Source organism: Alosa alosa, chromosome 21, assembly GCF_017589495.1.
Source record: "Alosa alosa isolate M-15738 ecotype Scorff River chromosome 21, AALO_Geno_1.1, whole genome shotgun sequence".
In the NCBI taxonomy this organism is placed as follows: domain Eukaryota; kingdom Metazoa; phylum Chordata; class Actinopteri; order Clupeiformes; family Clupeidae; genus Alosa; species Alosa alosa.
In genome coordinates this window covers 25,932,816-25,945,315 of record NC_063209.1, presented here as the reverse complement: position 1 = coordinate 25,945,315, position 12,500 = coordinate 25,932,816, and the positions used below count along the sequence as shown (strand labels likewise).

At 48.1% G+C, this 12,500-nt stretch overlaps 1 protein-coding gene across 4 annotated transcripts in view; it reads right to left on the bottom strand.

The window, feature by feature from the left end:
• Positions 1-12,500, bottom strand: part of LOC125286514 (transcription factor COE3-like) — a 109,484-nt gene that overhangs the window by 29,886 nt on the left and 67,098 nt on the right. For 3 of the 4 annotated variants that reach the window (XM_048231661.1, XM_048231664.1, XM_048231663.1), the window contains exons 7-10: positions 10,130-10,211; positions 9,880-9,997; positions 8,092-8,225; positions 7,378-7,504 (exon numbers count right to left, since the gene is read on the bottom strand). In XM_048231661.1, coding sequence (XP_048087618.1) covers positions 7,378-7,504; positions 8,092-8,225; positions 9,880-9,997; positions 10,130-10,211 — 461 coding nt within the window. The remainder of the gene's footprint in view (positions 1-7,377; positions 7,505-8,091; positions 8,226-9,879; positions 9,998-10,129; positions 10,212-12,500) is intronic. The other variant, XM_048231662.1, reaches the window with a different exon arrangement.

The following is a 12,500-nucleotide window of genomic DNA, read 5'->3' as shown; positions in this document are numbered from 1 at the left end:
TCCAAATGGAGCTGGCGGCGGCGTCCGAAGCACTTGATCAAGCGGCGGGGTCCGGCGGCCGCGGCGGCGCCTCCGTTTGTTTGATGGAGCGTCGGAGGAATCAGGTGTGTCTGAGATTCCAGCACAGCACAAAGCAATTTCCCATCTCCATGAGTCACATACTGATAGATGCAAGTTAGAGATGGTAGCCCCTCTCCTCCACACAATAACACAGACATACTGATACAGACTAACACACACACACACACACACACACACACATGCACAACAACACACACACACACACACACACACACACACACACACACACACACACACACACACAACAACACACACACACACACACACACACACGCACAATACACACACACACACACACACACACACACACACACACACACCCACACTGTCTCTCATATTTAGAGGAGGCTGGGGGTTGGGTGTTGATAGGGATATATTCTGATGTGCAATGGGGCCGTGCAGCGGGCGGAGGAAGTGATTTGTTTTTCTGCTCGAGTCTGTCAAGTGTCGCTGGGGCGGAGGCTTGAGGTCACTGAGCTGGCCTGTTGACAAACGTCTCGGGGCCCCCTGTTGCTCGCTATCGATTTCCTCTTCGCCCCCCCACCTCCTCCTCCTCGTCTGTCCGCTTCCGACCGCAAAGCACATCGGGTTACTGTGACATATGAAAATCGGTGGAGACATATACATGCCTGCCCACTGACACGGACACACACCGAGACACTCTCTCTCTCTCTCACACACACACACACACACACACTCACGCACACACACTCACGCACACAGAGATAGACACACTCATGCATGCCAGCATGCATTGATGAGTGCTGTAGACACACTATCGCAAACCATATCAAGCACTCTGACCTAAACATACCACACAGCACTGCACCAAGAGAGGAGAGGAGAGGAGATGAGAGGAGAGGGGGTAGGAGGTAGGGGGTGGGGTAGGCAATATGGAGAAATTCAAAGCATGAGGCTTGATCAATCACCACGGCCTGCTGCTCGACACACGCCACACACACACACACACACACACACACACACGCATCACTTGCAACCCCCTCCCCTCGGTCATGCACTCCCCACACATGATCACAACTACACACACTATCAGGCCCACCACACCCCAACCCAACCTCACACACCACACCATGGTCTGCTGCTCCACACACACACACACACACACACACACACACACACACACACACACACACACACACACACACACACTATCAGGCCCACCACACCCCAACCCAACCTCACACACCACACCACCCCACTCCAACCTGCCACCCATGCGATCGATTCTCATAGAAATTTCATGAACTTTAAACTGTGACTGACAGACGGGCCCAACCCCTGACTCGGGATGCGAGCGCAAGCCCCTTTTTAAGAGCGAGGGATGAGCGCCACCGGGGAAGATGAACACCGCACCACCACCACCACCACCACCACCATCACCACCACCCACCGACGGCTTCTCTGTCCCCTTCGGCAGACACTTTTAATTAGGGCACGAAAACGTTCAGTCGTTATGGCTGCAATTAGGATGACGGAGGTGCGCGTCTCGACCTCAATTTACCCCTCTCCGACGCGGCAGGAAAAATGGCTGGGGTATCTTTTTTTTTGAGGGGGGGGGGGTAACAAACGAGCTGTGTCTGACCCCCGCGCGCCTCAGACACAAAACGCTTTCATCGATTCTTGTGTATGGCGTGGGCCCAGAGCCTTTGCAAATGAACATAATGAACGTATTATGCAATTACAGAGTTTTCATCACAGGCGGGGTGTGCTCTGAGTGTGGCTTTTGAGACGGCGTGGTATCTGTCTTCAGACTTCAGACAGAGGCTTTCAACTTTCTGATGGGCTCTGATGGAATGTCCAGGGAATTGCTGCCCGTCCTCCGCAAAGCAGTGATTCATTTCCCATATCAAATGGAACAGTTCTCTTCTCTCGAACAAAAGAGAGGAGCTGTGGAACCAACGTCAGATAATTGTGCATTGCAGTGGGGGAAACTTTAAAGCTGGGACTCGAAGAAGACAAGACAGGAAAAAAACAAACCTAAAAAAAAAAAAAAAAAAAAAACAATAATAACTTGTGCAGTTGAGAGGCCGTCGCTTTGAGGCAACACGCTCTTCCTGGACGTGTCACTCAGCTTAATCAAGGCGCCACACAGGCAATTATCCACGAGATGATTAACATATCTAGCCAGCGAGGCGGATGTGCTCTCTAATCACGAGGCTTGCGTCACAGAGCGGAATCTCAGAGGAGAGCCGCTGAACGGAGAGGGAGTAAGAGAGGGGAAGAGGCGACAGAAGGGAGTGGGTGTGTTTCTGTCACCTTCACTTTGCTTTCCCTCTGATTCCTCTGCACTGTGGCGTCTATCTGATGTTCATTACGCTCTGGTAATCAACCCGGCGACGCGTCAGAGCTAAGTCACCCAATGTGTGCTCGGGAGTCATGGAAACACTAAACAAAAAAAAAACTAGAAGTGGAAACGCTGCGTCTGGTCTGACACAGCAGCACTCGGCTCTTGATGTTGTTTGGGGCCTGTATCAAATATTCCAAGGCCACATATCCTGTTTGTTCTCATGTGTTGCTTTGAAAAGAAATGAAGGGATCACCGCACCTTCCAAAACATGTACAAATGAATGAGCCTTGAGTTAGCTTAAGCAAATGGTTGTTGTTGTTTTTTTAAGTCCGTCTACAGTATATAATATGAACAAGTACGGAAACAACTTAAGAAATATCTGCCTTTTGCCTTGGGCTAAATATAGGAAGTCGTGTCAAAAAAGGGGGTCAAGACCAAACCCATTACTCAAAAGGTTGTCATAAGCGTGAGGCCCTGGATATATACGTTGAGTCGCGGGAAAAGGCGAAACATAACGACGTGCATGACGCAATGCTCTGCCCCTTGCGCTCCGTGTTCACTAGACCTTCAGATTGCCTCGTGGAACTTTCCGCTAATGCGTTCCATGTGTCCGTTCCAAATAAGGAGGGAGGGAAAGGTACAAAGTGGACTATTGTTTTCTCCTTCACGGTGACAGAAGGCCTCTCGCTGCAGGTCCCCACTCCGAGAAGCCAAAACGCGGGGAAATGGCCTTTTAGGAAACAGGCGATCGGCCGACCGCCACTCCAAGGGGACAGCATCATAAAAAATGGGGGGGGGGGGGTTTAGTGGCGTAGTTTAAAGAGCGCGTGTCTTTGGTGGCGCCGGGAGTTCTGGACGAAAGTGAGAACGGAGCAGAACACAACAGCCGGGTACGGTCGCCAGCCTCGGTGTGGCGGCACATGCCAGCGGGCTGCCCTCTTTTTCCGTCTAACCTCATTCTGGATCAGCACCGGAACAATTGCTTCATGTCAAACCCCATCCAACAAGCCATGAGTAAAGTGCTTTGAAGTTTGGCCACCGCAACCAAGCTCACAAACTGTGCTGACTCGATTCATCTGCACAACGTCAGGGCTTGCTTTGGCTTTCTCTTACATGAAGGTGGCCCTGTAACACCATTCCCCACTCTCTCACTCTCCCTCTCCTCTGTCTCTCTCTCTCTCTCTCCCGTCTCTCTCTCTGTCTCTCTATCCAAAAATCGCTCGCGGTGGCCAGTGTTAACGTTCTCACGCAGACAATCGACAACAGATGCAAATCACACGGCAGATTTACAGCACGATAGCCACAGGTGCAGAGTCTGGGCACGAGCAGACTAGCAGTGATGGCGGAGGAGGAGGCAGAGGCGGCAGCCATGACGCTGATGCTGCTATTCCCCAGCCAGCCTCTGCATGGGCACCGAGCCCATCACTGCCTAGCAAAGCCACCCTACCCAGGGCTCCAGCGGGCGCCTCTGGCCCCTCCACCAGCCCCGGCTCCTCCACCAACCCCGCAGGCTCCCTGTCTCAGGTCGGAGGACATGCTCAGACTTGCGCTCCTCTCCCACAGGCCCCCACCCCTGATATTGTCACACTCCCCCTGCCACCCCCTCTCTGCTCTCAGGGTCAGTGCAGCATGTCTGATAGGAGCAACTCACTATGTCTGCACTGACTGTGAACGCTATCTATCTATCTATCTATCTATCTATCTATCTATCTATCTATCTATCTATCATCCATCTATCAATCTATCAATAAATCTGCGAACGCTATCTATCTATCCATCTATCTATCTATCTATCCATCTATATAACCCTCTATCTATCTATGTACTTATGTGTGTATGTTAAATTCTTTTGCTTATTTGTATTATCGCCTTCATAAAAGCGATAATGCGTGACGACTTTTCCGAGACCCTCTAATTATTGTGTGTGCACTGTTGGCTTCCCTCCACTCCTCCAGTATCCTGCTGCCCTGGCTGGGGATTACAATGCTGGAGATGCCCACAATAACAAACCGTAATTTATTCCTGCTCGTGTGCAGGGGCTGGGGGTGAGGCTGGGCCCATGCCTGCAGTCTGAGGGCTTGTAATGCATAGATCAATGTGGCCTGGGGGGAAAGGCAATCAATGGGTGCTGAGTTATTGCAGTATTTGGCTACTGATTTTTAGAGAGCTGTGTTTTCCCAGGAAAGTCAATACCTCCAGGCTCCTCACATTCATTTCTCCCCTGCTCAGTTCCCCGCCATCTTCCACACACACACACACACACACATACACACACAACCACCACCACGACCACACACACACACACACACACACACACACACACACACAACCACCACACACACACACACACACATACACACACACACACAACCACCACCACCACCACACACACACACACACACACCACCACACACCACACACACACACACACACACACACACACCCCAACCCCTTTCCTGGAGCTAACACCTGGGGAGAGAGGGCCCCCAGAGGAAAGGAGGGAGGAAGAGAGGGAACACGAGGAAAAAGCAGAACAGACAGCGAGTGAACGAGTGTAAGAAAAAAAGAAAGAAAGAAAGAAAGAAAGAAAGAACAAAGAATCCATTATGAAATCTCTCCTATCAAAACGCAGTGCCATCTAAGACAAATACAACATGGTTGATTCATTATTTACACTGTAAAATATTAAGGCGCCTGCTAAGACTCATGCCCCCCTCTAAAAGACTACTATGAGACCTCTTCCTCAACCAAACAATACTAATTTTATACTCCAGTGAAGTAGTCTCTCCGCTGAAGCACACACAGTGCTCTATATAATATGCATTCCCGTTCCAATTACACAGCATTACTATTTCAACGCATTAGAGCTTTGTGTACTGTACCTTGGGTTGTATACAAGCAATTGTAATTCAGTGGGTCCAATGCTACAGTGAAGAAGTGCATAGGTTGTAGCCTAGCATTTGCGTAATGGCACTAGAATGTGGGCAGTGCGCAGGGCGTGCAACACAAGACTGTGAAAAGCTCTTTCCTTTCAAACAGGAAATTCAGAGGGGGCAACTTGTCTCCGGCTTCACAGAGAGGTCAGGAGGGACCGATTCACAGCTCGGAGAGAGAGCTTCTTCGCCTTCTTCTTACTCCATCCACATCAACACCCCCGGCGTCAGTATCAAAGTAGCCGGGCAAAACTGCCCCTGAGGGCATTTGCCTGGCCGCGGTTTTCACTGATGCACACAAACACGAATGTAAACATGCAGATACACACACACACACACACACACACACACACACACACACACACACACACAAACACACACTCCTACTGAAACAAACACAGGCGGATGCTCAACTGGTTAGAAAATATTTGTATGATACATTTTCTTGTCATTTTTCTAAATCAACAACTAAAAAGCCACCATTTCAAATGCATGACAAAGAGACTTGAAAAGGAGTGGCCTCATTTGGCAATTTTTTTCATTTGACAATGTTTATATTTCTTTTATAACAATCCCTTAATTTCGTCTGACCCAAATGCGGGGCTCGCAGACATTCAAACTGCCTTGTATTTGTTCAGAATTGAACACAGCTTGATGAACAAAAAAAGTGCAGTTTAAGGGCCCTGGAATGCTATGTTAGAGATGAGCTCATTGGGGCACATGGGAGGTCCCTTGTGGAAAACACATCATCGAGTTTGGATGCACTCTCCTTCCTCTTCAATTATACACAGCTTGCCTATTCACTATTTAAAAGCCTGCTTCATTTTGCATTCATGAATATCACACGTCCCTGGCACAATAAATAAGTTGCCGAAGTGTACGTCGATGCATCCACAAAAACTAAAATATGTATGCGTGAATCCAATTTGCTTTGCACAACAAACGGCTCGTTCCGAGGGAGAGTGGGGTTTTGAAGTCGAGGGGGGGGGTGTGATGGGACCGTTTTTCTTTTGTCTCTATACTGCATTCATCATAGTAAGCAGCTAAAGGGAGAGCAAAATGATCTTCTATCAGAGCATTTTCATCTCTATGGCCTTTAGGTAGTGTATGTACCTAGTTCGATCTAAAGCACACACACACACACACACACACACAACACAAACAAACCGTTACTTTTAAAAGTTGGACTGATTCCCTCATTCCAATTCATCCCAAAAACCACATCTTCTTTCAAACCGTGGTTGGCTGTCCTGTCCATACGAATGACTAGAATAGACTCTATTCACAAAAGCTCTTTCTTTTTCTCTTTCTACAAAAAGCAAACAGCCCCGAACAGCTGTCAGTCATATCACAAAAAAAAAGGATCAGATATTAGCATGGCGAAAAGAATCAACGGAGCTGAGATGGACCGTCCATCTCTATTGTGGGCCTGTCTCACTACTCTGCTTATACACATGTGAATGAGTGGCGGCTTTGAACAAAGAAGAAGGGTGTGGGGGGGGAGATAAACCTCATGTTTAACAGAAATCCTTAACACAGCCGCTGCCTTTATGCCCACCGCACTGACATTTACTTATCAGGCCAAACAGTCTTCCATCTGACCTTTCTGCTATTTTGAATGGCATCTGGATTATTCTGACGGAATAATCTGCCCACGCCGCTAAGAAAAGCGCGGTGATTTTACTAAGTGATACTCCAGTCTGGCCTGTGGACCCGTCCAGGCTGGAAGGACACAAAAGTCCTGACGGACGTCGGACAAAAGCCACGGAGGACAGGGAGTTAGGAAAACAGCCGTGATCCATTATGTGTGGGACACCAATACCAAGAGAATAGTTAAAGCTAAAGTTGACTGGTATTTAGCAGACGGTTTTATCCAAATCCACATAAACTTGCAACGGCGGGTTCACAATTCCAACCCAGGACAAGCTACAGTTAGGCCGTGACTTTAGCGCTACTTCACCATGCCCGAAAAGACATAGAATGGTGTAAATACGAACAGTACAGTAAACGTAGCAGAAACAATAAGCGACTAAAACATCAGGAGCCGTTGCATACCAGTGTAGACGAAGCGTCCGGGAGCTCCTTTGCAGAACTGCTTGGACTTGTAGGAGAGTGTGACCTCCACCACGCCAGGGATGTGTCTCGGAGGAGTCTGGACCCTAATGGCGTGGGGTGTGATGAGCTGCAAAACACACACACACACACACACACACACACACACACACACACACACACACAGAGAGAAACACACATTAATTTACCATCCAGTGCTCAACGCAGCCCTTTAGACAGTCTCACGGCAGCTTAATAATGTCTTTGCTGCTCCACCCTTTAAATCAAGTTGACTTAGTTGACATATTCTTCTTATCTTTACTGTAATTAAAGAAGAGGAGAAGGAATTTCTCCACATGCTGAAATTTCAATGGCATTTCAGTGCAAAACCGCCGTCACACAAACTGCTATCTGTGCACACTTTTCTGTCAGTTCCAACACGGTCGCAGGTCTAACACCTACAAGACTGTTTGTCTGTGATCACATACTCACACACCTGGAAATAACTTGAGGAAAAAAACAACAAAACAACAATTTGTACATGTCAGACGTGTGCAGCTTATCCGAAGCCAAGTGTGTGTGTGCGCTATTTGAGTGCGTATCTGTGTGTCTTTGGATGAGTGTGAATAGTGTGTGTGTGTGTGTGTGTGTGTGTGTGTGTGTGTGTGAATGAGCCTGTCTGTGTGTTATCACACTTCCTACATGGTGGGGCCTCACCTCGCTCCAAACCAGCATGGTGCCAAAGACCACCTGCAGTCCGTCAAAGAAGTTATCACCGATGATGATGACCGTGGCTCCTCCGGTTGTCCAGCCCTCACTAGGACTGATGGCTTTAATGCAGGGCGTGGCTGCTTCGGAAAACAAGACAACAGGATGAGGGTTACAATACGGCTCCTCAGTACTCCTCAGAAACTTCAACTCATCATCAGACATGTTTAGAATTCCCGGTCAGTTAGGATTCACAGTAGTTTGGACTGGACTTCACAGGGAGCTTTTGCTTTTTTCTTGACCATCACTAATATGATAAGCAAAGATATGCATCAGTGACTGTAAATGTAAAGTATCCATTTTCTACTTCAGTCCAAGGAGACTGATGACAACATGAACGTTTGAGATAGTCTTACATATTTTCTTCTAGACTTTTCTTTCAGCAATAAAGTAATGAATGGAAGAGCTAGTGACCGTAAATATGAGGGGGAAAAAATAAAAAAAGAGAATTATAAACTTTTATACTGTCTCACTCCGCCTCTCGCTCTCTTTCTCTCTCTCTGTGTCTGCCATTGTCTGTGAATCAATACCACTCAATGCTGTTGTGTTTTATCGTAAACATGGCTGTCTCTGACTGGCCAGACTGGAGACAGACAGGCCGACTGACTGACCTCCAGTCTCCGCAGCACGTGACGGGGGGAATTGATTCGTCGCAGCCTGGCAGCTCCAGCAGTCGCCAGCAGTGAGCAGCTCGAGCACGCCAGCGATGAGCGAGCGCCGCCCAGTAGCCAGCATTACTGGACCAACCCAGCAGAGCCAACTGTAAACCGCACAGGCCTCTCTCTCTCTCTCACAGATAGACTTACACTTTCCTCAAAGCTGTTTTTTTGACACAAACTTTTTTGTTGTTTTGGTTTTATTTATTTATTCTGTTTTTAGTCTCCCTGGGCTACAGTAGGTTGGTTATAAATTACTTTTTGGTCACAAAAGTAAACGTTTTATCCATGGGGGGGGGGCTGTTAACACCTGTGTGGATGAATAAAACAGCAGCATCTGAAGAATCCCAGCAAACGTCCCTAAAGTCACTTGGGGAGGGTGGAACAGAGGGCACCAGCTGTCTCCTCCCCAATCGAGACGCAATCGCAAGTGTTCGGAAGGGAAACATTACGGGGTGTTTTTTCCCATAATGCTCCTCTCACCTATCATCTTCACATGTACGTCTGTGGAGAGCGTCAGCACTGTCATATCAGTTGGTAGAACAATGACTTGTTCCTCTGAACACCAACCCAGGCGGCTGTGATCTAGGGTCTCCATGGAGAGGCGGAGGATACATACATCACACCTCGTGATGTCATGTGACCAGAAACTGATTAGGCTTCCATGGCTCCTCGGCATCAACTTTCATCTGACACATCAAAAGCGGGCCATCAGGCGTCAAACCCCACAGACACCGCGCGCAGGTGAGAGAGTTTGTCGTTTCATCTCTAGAAAAAGGAAAGCCACCAACCATATGCCCCGCCCATCCCATCATGCCGAAGCCTGCTGGAGCTTGAGAAACTCTTGACAACACTTCATCCCAACCATCACACACACACACACACACACACACACACACACACACAAACACAACACACTTTTAAAAACTTTTGGTCCCGGAACATATTGACTAGGTCTTGACGGAGAGGCTTGACTGCGTGCGTGCCTGTCTGCCCATATGTCTGCCTACAGATAGATGAAAGCGGAGGAGGCTAAGACTGCGCCGCTGGCTCCGACTTTATCGGTCATTAAGTGACTTACCTTCGGATGGGTCCAGACGCCGGGCCCTTCTGCCATGTTTGGAGTTGTTGTGCACAAACATGTTGTCCGAAACGGCCAACACATGACCGTCCACGTTGACTGTAGTGGAGACCACCACCTGCTCGATGGAACCATGGAAATGTGTGTTTCATTATCGAAGTAGTGAGTGTGTGTATGAAAAGTTAGAGTGTGTGTGTGTGTGGGACAAGACATTGCTTGATGTGGAAGCAGGTTTTGCCAACAGTCTTACCTGAAATCGCCTCATGTCCCTGGGGTTGCCTGCATTTTTCAAACAGTTCTGGTTACACTTGAGGAAGAACTTCAGGAAGAATCTGAAAAGGACATAAGCAGAAGAAGAGAAAAAGCCTCCAAGTCAGCATCACGTAGAGAGGCAATTGAAACCCTAAGCCCAGTCACTCGTTACCTGTCACATGAAACATGTAGCACATCCTGACATTAAAAACTGTGAGAAATATTCACACCTCCCCACACTTCACTTAGCGCGCTCCCAGTGACAGATTCTGTCCATAAATTCCTCGCGTGATCCAGTGGCCATGAAGACATGGTGTTCAGATATATGGCGCGTAATTAGACACAAGATTTTGATTTTTCATTCTTTATTGGAAGGGGGGCCGCGCAGAGACTTCTGGTGTTGATTTACACGTATTTTCACTCCAGCGGAGTGCTATTGATTGGGAGAGGATATCGATGAGGACGCGCGGTAATAAGCAGTGTGGCTGGAGGTAGACTTTAAGGCATACAGTAAGAATGGATTGCAGCCTTAATGCATTTCCCCACTGCCTGGTAATCTCTGTGCATCCATCTCCCTCGCCATAAGCCCCCCTGTTTTGATGGAGCGCTTTCTTTTTAATTGCCACATTATCACAATAATAATCCGGGCAGTTAACAACCGGCAAGGTCGCAGACAGGCATGTCACATTAACCACAGGATAACCTCTTCCACCGTGGACAACGCCTCCTCCCAGCCCCCAGCACATCTCTGTCCCTCCATCTCTCCCTCTTTCTTTCTCTCTCTCTCTCTCTCTCTCTCTCTCTCACTCTCTTTTTTGAAGGAGGAGGGAGTACAAATGGCTGTCATCTGCAGACAGCATTGATTTCCCCCTAATAAGACTGTAACACTATCTTTAAAAACACCCACCCCACACACACACACACACACACACACACACACACACACACACACACACACTGGTAACCCAGCCCATTTTTAAAACCTCAGTTATGTCATCATCACACTATCATGGAATATACTTCCAAACATTCCCTGCAACCTTGCATGAGTAATCACTACGAAGAGAGCAACAAAATGTGTGTGTGTGTGTGTGTGAGAGAGAGAGAGAGAGAGAGAGAGAGAGAGAGAGAGAGAGAGAGAGAGAGAGAGAGAGAGAATGGGGTAATATCACAGGGTGCCCTGTTGCTTGAGAATTATGGACATTTCGTAATCACAGTATATAGAGAGAAAAAAATGTCTGCTCTATTTAGCTGCTATCGACTGATACTTGATCTGGGGTGCACGGACGGCTGCTAATGCCCTTTATGGCCATGGAATACAATAATACGGGGAACCCATCCCACAGCTCCATTCATATGATATTGGAGTCCTTGGGAGAAGATATATGGATCAATAAGGATTGAATTAAAACGCAGCAGGAGACAAGAGGTGGTAAGAGAACCTGCACGCCGATATTAGAGTAATGGTGTGTTTATGGAGGATTCAATTGAACTGCAGGGCCAGACACCCTCTGAAAAGAGAGAGAGAGAGAAAGAAAGAGAGAGAGAGAGAGAGAGAGAGAGAGATAGAGAGAGAGAGGAATCTGGGGCATACCCTCCCACCAGCACCCACCATGGCTGTGCATGTTTGGGAGTGTGTGTGTGTTTAGGGGAGAGGGAGGGCAAGTCACTAGTGCCACCAGAGCCTATGTTTCTTTGGTCAATGGGCAGAAAAGAGGTGAAAAAAAGAGAGGAGCGAAAAAGAAGAAACAGGAGGGATGGAGGGATGGAGGGATGAAGGGATGAGGGCGAGGCCCATGGAGGAAGAGACACGTGACGTGTCGGCGCTCCGAGTCTCGCTGGCTCCAGCTCCTCCATCTGCCACTGGGCAAGAGTTGACAAGGAATGGAGGATTCCAGGTCTCTTCATGGGAAAAAGAGGGAAAGAGAGAGAGGGAGGGAGAGAGGGAGAGAGAGAGAGAGGAAGGGAGGGAGAGAGGGAGGCTGCAGTGCCAGATCAAAGTCGGATCCCTTTAGAGTGATTCAGGGATGGTTTAGAACTCAGAAGCGTATATGTGTCTGTATGTATGCTCCTACTTCATGACCTGTTATGATGATCTGTCCCAACCATGGATAATGTAAGGCGGCAGGGTTGATATCACTTCTTGTTGTCTGTTTTGCGTCAAATGCCATTGGCATCATTGATTAGGGTAGCCTGGATGTCTCCTGACTCTGCCACAGTTACTGTATGATCATCTATCCTTTGCTGTTGTGTACTTAAACCCTGGATAATTCTGTGTCAAGTCAGAGACGCATACAGTATGCTGGAGTGCCTTGTGCTTCGTGTGTGCCTTTCTCCTGTATACAGCCAAATTAAACTCTGCATCTTCT